Source organism: Suillus subaureus (genome assembly GCF_016647635.1).
Source record: "Suillus subaureus strain MN1 chromosome Unknown BJ212scaffold_17, whole genome shotgun sequence".
NCBI classification, from domain to species: domain Eukaryota; kingdom Fungi; phylum Basidiomycota; class Agaricomycetes; order Boletales; family Suillaceae; genus Suillus; species Suillus subaureus.
In genome coordinates this window covers 23,883-38,906 of record NW_024538573.1, presented here as the reverse complement: position 1 = coordinate 38,906, position 15,024 = coordinate 23,883, and the positions used below count along the sequence as shown (strand labels likewise).

General features: G+C 47.3%; 6 protein-coding genes across 6 annotated transcripts; 3 read left to right on the top strand and 3 right to left on the bottom strand.

The window, feature by feature from the left end:
• Nucleotides 1-173: 173 nt before the first annotated feature.
• On the top strand, nt 174-3,468 carry BJ212DRAFT_1446997 (uncharacterized protein; the record flags this gene model as incomplete). The annotated part of the gene is made up of 6 exons (XM_041338333.1): nt 174-207; nt 292-569; nt 867-1,517; nt 1,608-1,815; nt 1,866-1,975; nt 3,217-3,468. 6 exons carry the CDS (start codon nt 174-176, stop codon nt 3,466-3,468), a joined length of 1,533 nt encoding a protein of 510 aa, XP_041192725.1.
• Nucleotides 3,469-3,923: 455 nt separating this feature from the next.
• Nucleotides 3,924-6,038, bottom strand: BJ212DRAFT_1480985 (cytochrome P450; the record flags this gene model as incomplete). Its single annotated transcript, XM_041340189.1, has 13 exons — nt 3,924-4,014; nt 4,064-4,125; nt 4,158-4,329; nt 4,378-4,402; nt 4,452-4,508; nt 4,560-4,749; nt 4,801-4,814; nt 4,873-4,993; nt 5,041-5,156; nt 5,209-5,360; nt 5,413-5,601; nt 5,650-5,779; nt 5,921-6,038. The coding sequence occupies 13 exons, from the start codon at nt 6,036-6,038 to the stop codon at nt 3,924-3,926; spliced, it is 1,437 nt and encodes a 478-aa protein (XP_041192724.1).
• A 1,185-nt stretch (nt 6,039-7,223) lies between these two features.
• BJ212DRAFT_1355445 (uncharacterized protein) lies at nt 7,224-9,399 on the bottom strand. Its single transcript, XM_041335670.1, has 2 exons — nt 8,760-9,399; nt 7,224-8,711 (listed from the first exon to the last, which is right to left on the bottom strand). Exons 1-2 carry the CDS (start codon nt 9,333-9,335, stop codon nt 7,374-7,376), a joined length of 1,914 nt encoding a protein of 637 aa, XP_041192723.1. The 5' UTR covers nt 9,336-9,399; the 3' UTR covers nt 7,224-7,373.
• Nucleotides 9,400-9,460: 61 nt separating this feature from the next.
• On the top strand, nt 9,461-11,667 carry BJ212DRAFT_1355440 (uncharacterized protein). Its single transcript, XM_041335669.1, has 6 exons — nt 9,461-9,794; nt 9,849-9,981; nt 10,036-10,130; nt 10,178-10,620; nt 10,672-10,863; nt 10,922-11,667. The coding sequence occupies exons 1-6, from the start codon at nt 9,588-9,590 to the stop codon at nt 11,469-11,471; spliced, it is 1,620 nt and encodes a 539-aa protein (XP_041192722.1). The 5' UTR covers nt 9,461-9,587; the 3' UTR covers nt 11,472-11,667.
• On the top strand, nt 11,668-13,847 carry BJ212DRAFT_1355439 (uncharacterized protein). Its single transcript, XM_041335668.1, has 8 exons — nt 11,668-11,885; nt 11,942-11,989; nt 12,045-12,217; nt 12,284-12,290; nt 12,346-12,465; nt 12,521-12,601; nt 12,650-13,009; nt 13,071-13,847. The coding sequence occupies exons 1-8, from the start codon at nt 11,738-11,740 to the stop codon at nt 13,394-13,396; spliced, it is 1,263 nt and encodes a 420-aa protein (XP_041192721.1). The 5' UTR covers nt 11,668-11,737; the 3' UTR covers nt 13,397-13,847.
• Nucleotides 13,453-14,929, bottom strand: BJ212DRAFT_201413 (sister chromatid cohesion protein Dcc1). The gene is made up of 6 exons (XM_041342620.1): nt 14,750-14,929; nt 14,445-14,697; nt 14,288-14,393; nt 13,971-14,230; nt 13,826-13,918; nt 13,453-13,775 (listed from the first exon to the last, which is right to left on the bottom strand). Exons 1-6 carry the CDS (start codon nt 14,869-14,871, stop codon nt 13,509-13,511), a joined length of 1,101 nt encoding a protein of 366 aa, XP_041192720.1. The 5' UTR covers nt 14,872-14,929; the 3' UTR covers nt 13,453-13,508.
• Between the last annotated feature and the right edge of the window lie 95 nt (nt 14,930-15,024).

The following is a 15,024-nucleotide window of genomic DNA, read 5'->3' as shown; positions in this document are numbered from 1 at the left end:
GATGTCCTGCTCACAAGCTCATGATATTCAGGTATAGTGTTTTTTATTCAATGGAATATACATAATGACAGCTGCCTTGCTTTTAGGACCAGCTTCCACCAGGTGCTACCATTGTACCAATTGTTCTTGCTTCTGACAAAATCCCCATCACTCATCAATCAGGTGGACTCAAGATGCACCTCATGTTCCTTACCACTGCCAACATTTGTTCAGATATCCACATGAAAGCCACCATGCACACATGGTCATGCATTGTGTATATGCCTATCCCACAATTTGTTTGACATCCAGACTTCTGCTCACTCTTGCAAGCCCATGTCTGGCACTGGTGTGTGGATATCATCTGCAAAAACCTAAAAATCATGGCCACAACTGGCACAAGCATGGTGGACCCATCCAGTCACTTACACTATGCATTCACCCCCCTTGTCGCACATACTGCTGACCTCCCTGAACAGCAAATGATTGTGTGCATCAGTGAGAATGCATCACCCATTACTTTGGCCATCCAGTCACAGTTTGGGGATGGCATATTGTACCCTTCTCACCATGGGAGTGTCATAATTGAAGTGCTTCATCAACTTTGCCAATGTGTGGATCCCTGGAAGGTCCAACAGTTCCAAGAGGAAGCTAAAGCACTTTTTCTTAGCAGCATTCAACTTCCATTTTGGCACAACTGGCACTTTAGTGACCCTGCATTATTCCTTGCACCTGACATCCTCCATACCTTGCACAAATTCTTTTTCAATCATATTTTCAAGTGGTGCAAAGAGGTTCTCAGGGCAGATGAACTTGATTCCCGCTTTCATAGACAGCACAAACACATTGGAACTTGCCACTTTGCCCAAGGTGTCTCACATGTCTAGCAGATGACTGGGTGGGAGCATCAGGATATTCAGCACATGATTGTTACCACAATCACAGGCATTGCTGACGTGCATTTTATTTGTGCAATTCATGTGCTTATCGATTTCATCTATCAAGCTCAATCTCCAACCTTCATTCCATCATCAATCACTGCTATGACTTCCTTGCTTGCAGAATTTCACTGCTTCAAAGGAGCAATCATTGACACTGAAGCTCACAGGGGGACCTCCAGTCCTATCAAGCACTTCAAAATTCCCAAACTGGAGCTCCTCACTTCATTCATTCACACCATCCCTAATCTTGGTGCTCCAATCCAATTCACATCTGAGACCAGTGAACACATGCTGATCACGCATTGTAAGAGTCCTTTCATGTGCACCAGTCACCAGCATGCAAGCTTCACACAGCAAATTGTCCACCTTTTGGATTGGGAAGATACAGCATGCCAGTTTGACCTCTACACTCTCCTCTGTTTGAAAACATTATCCCTCAATAACCTCATTGGCAACAAATTTGAGGAAGTTGTTGATATTGACCTGGTGTTTGGTTGGGTCATGCATGTCACTCCCAAGGATGTCTCTCATTTTCATGGCCCCCATCCTGTTTGCAATCACTTCCTCAAGGGTCTGCTTTCCAAAGATAGTACTGTGGTGTTTCACATCACTGTCTCTACCAATCTGGCTGACAAGCCACCTAATTTTCTGGCACAGTTATATTGACTTCCAAACTTCCCCAATCAGCTTCGCTCTTTTATTGAGTGCATCAATGGGTCTGAGTCCCAGTTTCAGAACCATCTCCTCAAGGTCTGGTACAAATTCTGTCTGCAGTTACATTCAGACCTGTACCCACATCTTGTCATGCCAAGTCAGCAAATACAAGCATATCCACTGTCTGAAGCTTATCCCCTCAGAAACTGTGATATCATGCTCCTGCAGATACAGAATGATGGTGAGCTTCTAATATTTCATTATCCTTGTTGCACTTACCCAGTCCTCTAGAACAAGTTGTGGTTGTGCAGGTTCAAATGGTATTCACCTTGTCAATGAGGGGCTCCACACTGCCTCCCAAACTCGCTGAACCACTTCTTTATGTGCAACTGTCATATCCTGTATGCCAGACATAGATCCCATCATATTCCCACGCTTTCCGGACCCATTTCCGGACCCCATATCCAACTCATTCCTGGATCCCCTATCCTGTCCACCCTATGCACATTCTGTGCAGCAAGACATCCAGACTTTACCTCCTCTCAGATTCTGGACTACATCCACCACCTCACATATCTCAGTCCTGTTTCCGCCCTGCCTTCTGGATCCCCAGATCTCCAGACCTCTGGATATTAACTGTACTGTCTCCAGACCTATTCCCACCCTCCATCTGAGATCCTGCACCTATCCCCATTTAGGCATCTCCACCTTTCCAGTTCTCGGTTATCTCTGTTTCCATCTTGCTGATTGATCCTTGTACTAGTTTCATCTCCGAGTTCATTTAGTTATGTTCCGTCTTACTTACCAATGTGTTTCCGCATGCTCGTACATAGCCTTACTCCTTTGCTTACTGATCCTCTCAGATAGCCTCTAGTATATAACCCCTGTACAACCTACAGTAGAGTCCTCAGTCTGGATATCATCTTAGATCCTGTTCATCACCTTAGACTTGCCCAATCTTCTTCTGGACTTCAGTCCATCTGAGTTTGTCCTTTTCCATAAGGCCTAGGGATGGACTCCCTAGGCCGGAATTCCAGACCTTCGGATTTGTCCCCTATGTCTCTATCCCAAGTCTAGGGATTGCTTCCCTAGGCTGGAGTCTTGCCTTTCCGGCACTTACCCTCTTTCCAGACTTAGGTCCACTTCCTGTCCCTCTGACTCTACCTTAGGGTAGTCTACCTCTGTTTGCTTCTGCATCGGACTTCATCCGATGTAGCCCCTATTCCTTCTGGACCTCCAGACCTCCTGTCCCTCATACTTCCAGGCATCCTGTCCTTTGGACATTCCATCCTCCAGACCTCCAGACCTCCTGTCCTCCATACTCCGGACCTCCGGACATCTTGTCCTCCTGTCCTCCAGACCTCCTATCCTTCCATCCTGTTTTCCTGTAGAAGTATTACCTTGCAGTGGGAACTCTCCCACACTCCTCCGGACATTTCCCACACTCCTCCGGAAGTCCTCCTGCACTCTCCACCAGAGTAGCCAGCCTCCGGAAGTCCTCCAGACTTCCTCTGAAATGAAGGGCACATACTCAGGTAAGGGGCACAGCATATGAGCTGAGGCCAAGCCCCTCTGAGTCAGTCTCTCTCTCTTTTGAGCATGGTTCTTAACAGCAACTCTTCAAGATAATCTCAATCCGCAGGATGATCCTGCAGTCATGATGTACCGTGTCAGGCGATGGTTTGAGACTAGTCCTGATGGAACACTAGCAAGGCTTGGAATGATTGTGCCTCTCATTGATGTTACTCATGCTGTCAAGTTGATTCCTGAATATGGTGAAAGGGTTAATTGTGATGTTACTTCTGCAACATCCTTGGAGCTTTATGATACCTTCTACCTCAACAGTTTTTCAGACAAGGAGTGGTATCATTCATTACATGCAGATTTTTGGTAGTACAATAGTAGCAGTAGTATTAATGCCATGTTATCAGTTTACTATCTAAGTGAAGATATGGGAAACTGAACTTTCAAGATCTCTCGGCACCATAAGCCGCATCTCCAACCAATCAGATGCTTCAGGGTGTAGGTCGTAAGCCATCAAACTTCTCTGACAGCTTAAGCGACTTAAGCGAGAACTTGGGTGTTTTTCAGATGTCGGAGACATCATCTTGTGGCGGCTCGGCGGCAATTACCCCAAGAATGCTGTACAACTAGTAGTAGGCTATACTCCTTTTTTGTTTACATTTATATCGTGACTATTCTTAAACAAACAAATTTCAGCGCTCAGCACTAGTACTGATACCTCCAAAAAGACAGTACAAAATACGGTACAACAAGTTACAGGATCAGGACTCGCTACTGCTCGTTTACCAATACACGTCATGATTCATCAATGCAGAACAGACCAAACTAAATAGATACCCTGATCAAATGCTGCAAGGTCGTGATATCTATGTCCGCATTCCGCGGAGTGATACTGCAAGGGAATGGCATAGGTCGCCTGACAGCCAAAAATCAGTAAGCCATCTCTCCAGTTAAACACCACGTACACAGTAAGCCCTCCGTGCCAGTGTGGCTCGAACTCAATCTCTTTACCAGTCTCGTCTTTGGCCTGGAAAAATTGAATACTGCAAGCATACCGACCATGGCAGACCATATAGAAGCTTCGGCGAGGTGGCGACCAGGGCAAATTCGTCGTCCAAATCCCCACACAAAACTCACAGTATCGTCTGTCAGAGTGCCGTCTGGGTTGAGGAAACGGTCAGGATTAAATTCGGACGCATTTGCGTATTTATCTTCGTTGTGGCACATCGCCCTAAGAAAGATTAAGTGGCAAACCACAGAGAACAATTGATGTTCGTACCAAACATTCGGGGTGACTGTAGCACCTGTGCTGCGAATGAACATGGACTCCAGGATGAGAAGAAACTCGCACACCTTTGGGTATGTAATAGCCTTCGTAAATGTCGCTTTCGACAGCAGCATGCATGATTGCTGTAATAGATCAATAATCCAGTTCCGTTGTGCTGAGGTGGAGCGACGCACCAAGAGGGAAAACTGGGCGCCACCGCATGCACTCCCGTAAAATAGCGTCAATGTAGGGCAAGGATGGACGATCGTGGAATGTCGGCAATCTCTTTGGGCCAACCACACTATCAACAAGTTGGTGCGCCTTCTGTTGTATATCTGGGTAGAGAATCATCACCAGCAAGAAATTCATCAACACAGCAGCTGTCTAGTAGTTGTCAGCGTTGAATCGAATCACTGGCTGCTGCTTTCGGCCTACCGTCTCAGTGCCAGCTGGTCAAAGACAGTCTCATTCAGTCTGACAAACTTACAATGAAAGGCATTTCCTCACCCCCAAAAGCGGTTGCTGCAGATTCCTTTACCGCTTTTTTCTGCCAGGCAGAATCGCCGTAGCTGTGATCAAGCTCCATCAAATGGTCGGCGACCATGCAAGAAGAGACGGATCCTGCAGCCTGAAAAGAATTTGAGAACAAAACACCTCACGAAATGTAGGACTTACTAAACCATGCTCCGTGTACGCAAATGGATTTTCCAAGTTTTCTATGGACAATTTTTTGGCTAAAGGTGAGACTCTCTTGAGGCGCATACCAGGGAGCCAAGAGGGGAGACGGAGAACTACGAATAAGACGGTAAGAAACTGCTGTGTATGGTGGACGACCGAGCTTACGGAAAGGAAAGGCACTAAAAATGGCAGCTACCTCCGGTCTCATCTCTTTCAGTATGATATCCAGACCCATGGTTGCACGCTCAACCATGTGGTCACCACGTCGTGCTGCATCATACGAGTACACGGCAGACATGATGACTGAACCTGAATAGCTGGGGGACTGTTTCAATACCGAAGTACTGATGTGCATGGAAATCCACCCACGCTTCAAGATGTTTCGGGTAGTCCAAAGGATCTTCCAGGAGGTTCAATAAGAACTCATGACTTTTGGTTACTTGCATGGGCCGAAAACAGGGGACTGCGTCTTGTCGGAAGGACTGGTGAAGAATTTTCCGCTGAAGCCGCCATCTGCTACTGTAGCGCATGAAGGCGGTAGTATAGTCGATGCCAAACCTTCATAACTAATTAACAAGAATACTTGAGAATTCGAATAATTCATACAATTCATTGGTTGCGATGTCTGGTCGGTCAGAATAATTATGTGAGCGATGTTCAAGGAGGTCTCTTGCAACTCGCTCAGAGTTGATGACGATGTTATCCTGACCGAAAAGCTGAGTATACACCACGTCGCCTAGGAAACATTAGTTACTCATGGTGGCCTGCATTCTGTGGGACGACTTGCCGTATCGATTGCCCCATGCCTTGTAGGTAAGCCAAGGGGCAGTCACATCAACTGCCAGTGCGCTGCCTAGGATCGGGAGCAAAGGCGGACCTGGTGGTAATTTACCACCGTGAGGCGCCTTTGGTTTGGCAAAGTAACTTCTGAGTGCCAAGCTGATGGCAAATGCGGCAAGAACTACTTCAAGCCTACTCGTAAGGAAGTCCGACATGGCAAAGGTTGATGATACAATGTGAGCGCTACCAGACGCTGTGGTGTGTGAAGTTAACTGGGTTTTTTATACTGACAAGCGCAAAACAATTTACCTTATCATATACCCAAGTGCGTGACAACTCGGATGATAATAGAGCAAATGTTACTCCGTTATTGAAATTACATAAATGGACATCGAAGGAGTGATTATATATGGATGAATTGATGACAAGTTGCGCCCTCGGTTCACATCACTTCAAAGGTACGAGCAATCAATTACTGTGTACAAGTGTTCAATGACACGTCACACCGTACCTTGAGGTGACGGAACTCGGATGAGTAGGGCAGTTACAGGGCACAGAAGATGTCAGGAATCAATTCATTTGGCCCATGGTACTTACGTACACGTGATTCGTCTGACCTAGTACATACGTACTGGCCAACTCCATGTTTCAGGAATTGATCATCAATCATGGCCGCAGCACCTGTAGGCCGCAGCCTCAGCCTAGTATCAATGCAGATTAAAGTTCACTGATCCCTCTTCACAAAGACATGCACTGCATGTACTTCGAGGTCAGACCAATGGGCAATCTTGGCCGATGAGTCCACGGCAGAATTCGGTTGCGTTCTGAACGCATCTAAAGTGTATGATATCTATGGGTTCGCACGACTCGTGTGTCACTATATGATACTCACTAGCCGTTTTGGAGCGCTAAAATTTCCTTCCAATATTCTGATAGAGTATTCCATCGAAATTCCAGCTACCTGACGTTGAGGGTATGCCGACACGACCGGGGCTGATCCGAGGAGGATGCGAGCTACTGGGTGAGCGCCAAGCGATCGAGGAAACGCAAAGCTCTCAGCTCGCTGTTCGAGTGGAGAGGCCCTTGTCACTCAAGACGTATTGAGTACTTGCCTCGGATGATACGTAAGACTTGAAATCATTCTGTCTCGGAGTTGATGTAGATCCTCGACAGTCAAGGATCTGACCTAGAGCTAACGCCGAGTTAGACAACTTGAGCCTATGAAAAATAAGGCAAGGATTAATGCATTTTGGGGTCAAATATCCGTTTCGGAGTCCCCTAGCCAGACCATGTGGAAGGAAATTGTCAGTCGTTCCTTCTTGGTTACTGTGCAATGGACGTCTCGAGTGACCTTGCACGAGCTTACGAGACCTCGTTGAAGCATGTGCATGAAGCCTCAAAAGAGTGGAATTACCAACCGTCCGACTCGGACTCTCAAATACTTATAAGTAAACCAAGCAGTGCACTGGGATTATCTATTTCCAGATCGTCATCCTGCTCGGGATTGAACCTCATGCTCGGCTCCGGACTTGTCGATATATTCTACAAATCTAAACAACGAACTCACGATCGACGACTCCTGCCCGAAGTACATCCGACCAAATACCTTCTACCCACCTGATACACTCATCTACTTTCACAAACACTTCCTCGACGACCTTCCTCAAATGCTCGTCTTCGAAACCTTGCACCCTGCCAATTGTCAATTGAGGCGTTTCCGCGCCATAAGCCGCATCAAATTCTTCTGGATTTAAGACTATTGTCATCCGAGCTCGCTTCTCGGCATGCTTGCCATGCTGCCCCGTCTGCATTCTGGATGGTCCCGTATGTGCTCTAGCTTGTCTAGATTCCGACCGTTGATGTCCAAGTGCGTCAGCCAGCGCTTTCAGTATCCGTTTCTGTAGTAGCACAAACACAGGGTCATTATGGTTGAGTGTGCGGGCAACAGCCGCGCGAAGCCTGGTCTCCTCTTCTCCGGAGAGTATGACACCATCCAGCTGGCGGGCACGAACGACCTCGTCTGCGAGATGCACGAGCTTTGTGTCGCCTGAACCTGGTTCTTCTATGATCTCCGCTTTGAGAAGAATCCACAGCCGTTCCATAAAGCTCGTCGCGTCACTCGCTTGCGCACCTTGAGGCACACGGATTAATGTGCGTAGAGAAGCAGCGATCACGAGTGCTTGTAGATAATTCTGAATTTCGAGCAGCGCGGGAGCAGAGAAGAAAAAAATCGGCGGAAGGGAGTTCTCGATGGACTGCGGCTCTCTGGTCGGTAATTGACAAGATAGAGGGGTCGATGATCCTAGCGCCTGTACAAGTCGCATGACCCACTTCAATTGCGACTCAGCGGCGACGCCATTAACCTGAAAAGACGGTTGATAGTTCTCGAACCATACCAGCCAGCTAAACTCTATCCGCCAGCTCTTCCAAATATCCAAGATATCCTTGCGTTCTTTGGTTTTTGCCTGTTTAGATATTGTAGACTGAAGCTGCTGCTCAGTCATGCTTCCCAACACGAATTGGGAGAGTTGTTCTTTCATGATATCTGAGATCCTGAGTATGGATTTCACCGTGTCTACCACTAGCGTGGCTAGTGAGATAGGACGCGATGACCGGGGGGGAGGTTCGTCCAGTGAACGAAGAAGGTCATCAAGTTCTTCGTCCTGGACTGGTGCACAACGTTTGCGCAGAGATATTACAACCTCACGCAAATGCATGATAGCTGAATCTAATGGGGAAGACGTCGGAGGTAACGGTGAGGAAAGTGTGGTAATGACAGGATTCTGAGATGGGAGAAGAGGTGTCAGTGCAATGAGGAGGTCTTGGTACAACGATTTAATGCGCGGTATCTGGCAAGAAGGCTCTGGATTCGAGAGCGAATCTATGGCCTAAAGAGCCCTCAGATGGCAGAATATCCGAAGCACATGAGGCCGCACCTCATCCCAGAAAGCTTTATGCACGAGAACCTCAACCTTGTCATGTAAAGTAGGTTTTTCGGCGTCTTTGCTCTCTTTGGGTGAGGCAGACAGCATTGAAACGAGGGACCTGCCGGGAGGGACAACGCGCTTTGGATCTGTGGCAAGCAGGTGATGGAAGTATGTGCGGTTGAGAATTTCTACCAGCTCTAGGGGAAGCAATACTGGATCAGATGTCGGGATGAGGGGAGACAGTGCAGATTCGGAATCTGGATAAATTATTGAGAAAGAACCCTGTACCCCTCTGCTCGCTGGGCGAGAGGACGGGGGGATATTTCTAGCAGGTTTACGGTTGGACGGTTGAGTAGTCAAGAAACTACGCAAAGTATGCAAAAGCTCTGTGTTATCTTCGGATATGTCCCATAGTCCTTGATCCTGTAGCCGTTGGAAATCCCGGATGAGACTGTCCCAAGTGACGCTCTGAGTAATTGCTTCGTTGTGGTGTAAATCTGTCAGCAATGAGATGGTGTCTCGAAGTAAAGCATTATCTGGAGCAATCTCTGCTTTGGCTTTAAGCTTAGATAGAATGGCCTCCATACTGGTCGACGACGAGCTCGACGCCCTGCACGACCTAGAATGTGGTGGTCAACGACAAGTCAATTCAGATTACATTAGTAGTGCCTGAAAGGAAACCATTTTAGGACGATAACACAGCTTTCATTCGTGTACGTCACAACTCTTGCTGGAGTCAGCCTACAGGCTATATACAAAGACCACAATTTTAACGAACTCGAAGAATTCCTACCACGACCACATCAACGGTGTGTTCGCCTTAATTTTCAACGCTTGATGTCCCAGTCAGCGGCAGCTTCACTGGTGACCTCAGTTCCCACTCTCACCAGTACCATCGCTCAGGCCACAGGAGAGCCATCCACTGGCGATCTGGTTCCTGCTCGTCATGCCAGTCCCCTGGTAGCGTTCATAATTGGATTGGCGATCATTTTGCTTGCGTCTATCCTGAATGCCGCTGGTCTAAATATCACAAAGTTGGATCATGTGAGCTTCTACGACGTGCCACGACAACTCTATTTTGATACACTTCATTTACAGGTGCGGACGAGCACTATTCCAAAGTCAGCCCGCAGGCGAGACTGGCTGCGACCGCTATGGATTTTAGGCATGGTTTTGTATATTTTATCCCAGCTCATAGGGAGCACGCTTGCCTTGGATTATATGAGGGCAGGCACGTTAACTTACTTTCTCTCAGATCATCCCTTTCTGACAATTACCCGCTTAGAATATGTCGCCCCCCTCGGATCTACATCTCTCATCTTTAATTTCCTATTCGCTAGATTTTTAATTGGTACCCCAGTCACACAAACAGATATCTATGTGAGTTCCTCCTCACCCTATTTGCACACTTTCCTAATCAGACTCAGGGTACGATGATCGTAGTACTCGGTGTCATCGGTATCGTTGCCTTTGGAGCTGTCAACAGTGGTCTGTCAACGGAAACGGATGTCAATCATCTCACCGCTTTATGGCGGCGTGGTGGTTGGCTCGCATTCTTCTTCTGCATGTCCATCGCCCTCATTCTCGTCCTCATTTTCACAAATTCTCTGGATGATGTTCTCGCTGCACGGTCAGACTTGGACTCAGAACCCTTTGCAGGCATGAGTGCACGGAGGTCGCGCGACTCAAGCACTACTTACCTCGGAAAGGCCAAGGACAGCTGGAATACATGGATATTATGGGTTAAGGAAAGGTTAGAGACATGGACTGCGCCTCAGGATGATACGCAAGTTGCGTGGGTGCTTGGAATTGGGTGGGCATGCTGTGGGGGTGGACTTGCTGGAGGGTGTCTGGTTTTCGCCAAAGCCACGTCAGTTCTCTTTGTTTCTTTTCCACTTGCGTTTTTCTGACTCGGCATCAGCGTGAAGTTACTTACAGGAAGCCTCTCGCATGAGAACCCCGGAAACCAGTTTGGCCATCTAGCTCCTATATTCACAATCATTCTACTCGTGATCACGGCTGTACTTCAGATCATTTGTCTCAACCGTGGACTTAAGGTTTACGACTCCACTCTCGTTGTCCCAGTTTTCTATGGCGTCTATACTGCAACTGGGTATGTTCATTCCTCCTGTTTTCCAGTTTCAATCACGCCTATTCTTATCTCGACCTAGTTTTCTGGACTCGTTGGTATTCAATAACGAAGTTGACGCCTACAAGCCATGGATACTCTTCCTTATCTTCGCCTCAATAATGATTCTCATCTCCGGTGTGGTCCTCCTAACACATAAAAAACCCGAGCGATCAACTCGTACGCCTGCTGCCACTGTATTGTCTGGCTTGTCGTCTCACAAGGCTGCTCGGTCCTCTTCAAAAGTCAATCGTTTAGACGAAGACGACGAGAATGATGATGAAGAGCAAACTTTGAGAAAAACAGAAGAAGGTGAGGAGGATCGGGCAGTACTATGGCAAGTAGGGGATATTAGCGAGGATGAGGACGACCAAGTTGGTAATGGACATACGCCAAGAGGCGTGCATGTAGCTGGAAGCATGACACGTGTCACTGGAGAGGCATCGAGGCTGATGCGAGATGAGGAGGAAGTAAACTTCGAACAAAGACACGAACACAGTCACTCGATTTCCTCAGACACAACACTGGCTCAGAATCCGCAGGATCCATTCCACGATGATGACGATGACGAGGAGTTTGGGCAGTGGAAATGACAGATACCGTCCATGCGACAACCCCATACCCGTTGAACCAACGTTGGACTGCACATATATGCAATACTTTCATAATTGCTTCATACATTACTACATTCACACGCGTCTAATAGTTGCTTCGCGAACTTTGTGACATTGGTTCCGTTGATCGGGTGTTTGGTTGACTGAATCATATGTATTTGCTCAATAAATTGGTAGTTGGTTTGTAGTCTCTTGTAGTTGGCTAAGACAAGTCCGCCAACTTCGTCATCTTCTTTTCAAACACCATGGTCGAATTGAACGCAGAACAAGAAAAAGACCTCGACGAGCTTGAAGACGATTATCAGTCAGACGACGACGACCCTAATGTGTTCAAAGTCAGAGATGCATTAACACCGCCGTCCGCGATGAGCTACTCTGCGCAAGAGTTACAGAGTGCGTCGGTTGGCACACAACTCATGGCATATTCTCTTACATACTGTTGACCGCAGAATACATACACGAAGGCTTTATTGACCTCAACCCCATTTATCAACGAGGCGAGTTTACAGAACCCCACACATTTGACGTATATTGAACAACAAGCACGCACAGACGTCGTTTGGCCAGAGACCAAGCAAATTGGTCTCATCGACTCTATCTTTCGAAACTTCTACATCCCCCCCGTGATATTTGCCGTGACAAAAGATGATGATGGGGAGCCTGTTCGTATTTGCGTGGATGGAAAACAAAGGCTCACGTCAATACAAAAGTTTCTTGACGGCCTGGTGAGTGCTTCATTGTAGTTTTCACGCGGCGTTTATTGGTTTCTCATGCTTTGCGAGCGTTAACAGATACCTCGTGAGTGCGATATTTGATGCCACTTAGTCCTCATGTTGAACAGTCAAACACAAAGATCGAGACGTGCACACAAAGAAGAGCTATTGGTTCGTTCGTTCCAGTAAGCAGAAGACTACGCGCTTAGAAATACCAGAAGAGTGGAAACGACGGTTTGCAGAAACCAGAATTACATGCGGTTCGTGTTTTGACTGCATCACCCCTCTCAGTCATTTACCTTTGTTTCCTTGTAGTCGAATATCATAACTTGACACCCGAAATCGAGCGCGAAATCTTCCAGCGGGTGCAGCTCGGTGTACAATTGACTGCTGCAGGTGTGATACTTCTTTAACAACGCGATTTATACTGACGAACGTGTTCAGAGAAACTTCAAGCAATTTCGTCTCCATGGGCTGATTGGATCGCAGACCTCGAGCTGCGTCATGTGAATGTAGACAATAGGGGACTGGCCAGTGTCCTCGAGTGGGACACTACACGTGGAAGAGACTTCCAGTGCATTGCGCAACTAATCTATTGCTGTGATGGCCTCTCAGAGCATCCGCTTCCCACAGCCCAGAAACTAGAAAAATGGCTGAAGCGGGTGGATAACCCACCAACGTTGCTCATGACACAGATCAATAATGTACTGTCGGATTTTTGGCACATCGCGAGAACATCTGAACTCAACGCCGCTTTCACCGAAGTTGACAAGCGCGTTGCGCCTGTTGAATTTGTCTTCGTTGGTGTGTGTCGTATCCTTAGAAGTGAATAATTTGCTCAGCATATGCTCTACCTATATTCCAGGCGTCATCCTTTTCGTTCTTCGGGATCATACGATTGAAGAAAAGGCGAATGCCATCCTACATATGCGTTTACGGATACGAGAACAATTCCGCGACGTTCGGAACAATGGCGTTGTGGGAAGGGCGTTGTGGAATTACGTTGATAGTATCACTGGTCAGTCTGGCTTGAGAGTGTTGGACGCGAGTGCTCCAATGCTGGCGAGTGCGTCCACATCTACGGGCGCGAAGCGGAAGAGGAAAGGTTCGGATGCCGATGATGACTATCATCCCTCGCCAATCAGGAGTCTAGGCTCGAAGGTTAAAACGCGCGCATCAGGTAGGAAGTGATTGTCTCATGGTGTTATGACTTCTACGAGAGATATTTGGGCTGCACAGAGGCTTGCAATAAATACTATAGTCGCGCATATGTCTCCCATATGTGGATATGCTATTGTAAATTTCAGTTGTTGTAACTTACTCTCGCAGTGTACCATACCCCCTCAGTATCAGTCAGAGCTCTGGCATGTTTGAGGAGTAGTTTATCTCTTTCCTTGGAGTTAACGGCAATGTCAAGTAAGAAATGCTCGATCTCCTCATGTTTCCATCGTTGGCGAGTCAGAAATAGCTCAACGAATCTTGCGGCTGGGTCGACCGGCAATGCGGAAGATGGGAAATACGTCAATATCGCTTCCCCCCCGTTCGAAGATAGATTTTGAAGGTAGTCTCCCTACAGATCATGTCATTGTAGTTCAGCCAAGATTTGGAAGAGTAACGCACCGAAAGAAGGGATAGCTTCACAGAAGACTCGAAAGTGTCCCCTACTACGTTTTTCCATTTCTTGAGGAATTCGTTCTCAGAGATAGGGTTATGCTAAGTCTGGCATGAGGCATCGGCAAGCAGAGTCAGAAAAGAACAGACAAACTCTATGATGGCGGAGAATCCCTACTCCAAGCTCTCTGATCACAGCGTCTGCGTTCATTTTCCACAGACCTTCTTTTACATCCCCAAACCAGGAGATGACTTGGTTCGATACTGCGCGGGGTATTTCATGTTCATCAGCAAGTACAGACACCAGCTCCTCGACCGCAGCAGCTTGGTGTGAGAGGGACAAGGATATCAAGTAATTTAACAGCAGTTCGAGAATAGTGCTAAGATGCGCTGGGGCTATAGGCCGTAGCTGCCCTAAAATGATATTAATATAACAACTTGAACAGCCATCACAAGGGGTTTTGCTCCTACCTTCAAGTATGAGGATGCGTCTCTCTTTCAGACCGCGGACAAACTCAGCTTCGCTAGCCTGAATTTCGCTACGAGCCTGCTCGTAGCTATACTTTGGCATGATTGCCTTGTGAACGGATGAGATGATATGCCCCGTGCACACTGCATGCTGACCCACCTGCCTGTCCTCATCTCCTTCGTCATATTCCATGTTCCTTAGCAGGATAGAAAGCTTGTGCAACTTCGGTACCACAGGCACTAGCTCCAATATTTCGTGCAACTGGTCTCGGATGTGCACGGTCCCATCTGGATCCGATCTGGAGGGTGTCACGACCAGCACGGTATTGGACAGCACGACAGAACGGACGGCATATGTCTTTTCTGATGTACATAGTACCGCGTCCTCGGTCGGGTGCCCTTTGATGAAGAGGCTGGATGTTATAGTCTCAAATGAGATAGTTGACGGTCGAGAGGGAAATCCACCTAGCAGTTTTCTCAGAAGTAGATTCAATTATTTGACACAGCTCTGGAGGAAGCTCCACAAGCCTAAAAGAACCTGTATCCTGAGCAGTAGCTGCGGACAATCTGAGATCCAGTTCGCTCATTGTGGTATGGGTCTTGGATATGTCGAGAAACTTCGACGCGCTGGTCACGCTCGCACGTGTTGCAATAGTCACGCACAAAATAACTTACGAACTATATCATAGTGTGGAAAACACAGAGAAAGTAAGAAACGAATGTATCAATGATAGGTCCAT

Coding starts and splice junctions, on each gene's coding strand:
- BJ212DRAFT_1355445 (XM_041335670.1), bottom strand. CDS start 9,335: ATGGAGGCCATTCTATCTAAGCTTAAAGCCAAAGCAGAGATTGCTCCA. Junction 8,712..8,759: donor ATAAAGCTTTCTGGGATGAG/GTGCGGCCTCAT, acceptor AGGGCTCTTTAG/GCCATAGATTCGCTCTCGAA.
- BJ212DRAFT_1355440 (XM_041335669.1), top strand. CDS start 9,588: ATGTCCCAGTCAGCGGCAGCTTCACTGGTGACCTCAGTTCCCACTCTC. Junction 9,982..10,035: donor CTTGGATTATATGAGGGCAG/GCACGTTAACTT, acceptor TTACCCGCTTAG/AATATGTCGCCCCCCTCGGA. Junction 10,621..10,671: donor CTGGTTTTCGCCAAAGCCAC/GTCAGTTCTCTT, acceptor ACTCGGCATCAG/CGTGAAGTTACTTACAGGAA.
- BJ212DRAFT_1355439 (XM_041335668.1), top strand. CDS start 11,738: ATGGTCGAATTGAACGCAGAACAAGAAAAAGACCTCGACGAGCTTGAA. Junction 11,886..11,941: donor CTCTGCGCAAGAGTTACAGA/GTGCGTCGGTTG, acceptor TGTTGACCGCAG/AATACATACACGAAGGCTTT. Junction 12,602..12,649: donor TGTACAATTGACTGCTGCAG/GTGTGATACTTC, acceptor GAACGTGTTCAG/AGAAACTTCAAGCAATTTCG.
- BJ212DRAFT_201413 (XM_041342620.1), bottom strand. CDS start 14,871: ATGAGCGAACTGGATCTCAGATTGTCCGCAGCTACTGCTCAGGATACA. Junction 14,698..14,749: donor ACTTCTGAGAAAACTGCTAG/GTGGATTTCCCT, acceptor TATAACATCCAG/CCTCTTCATCAAAGGGCACC. Junction 13,919..13,970: donor GGATTCTCCGCCATCATAGA/GTTTGTCTGTTC, acceptor TGCCAGACTTAG/CATAACCCTATCTCTGAGAA.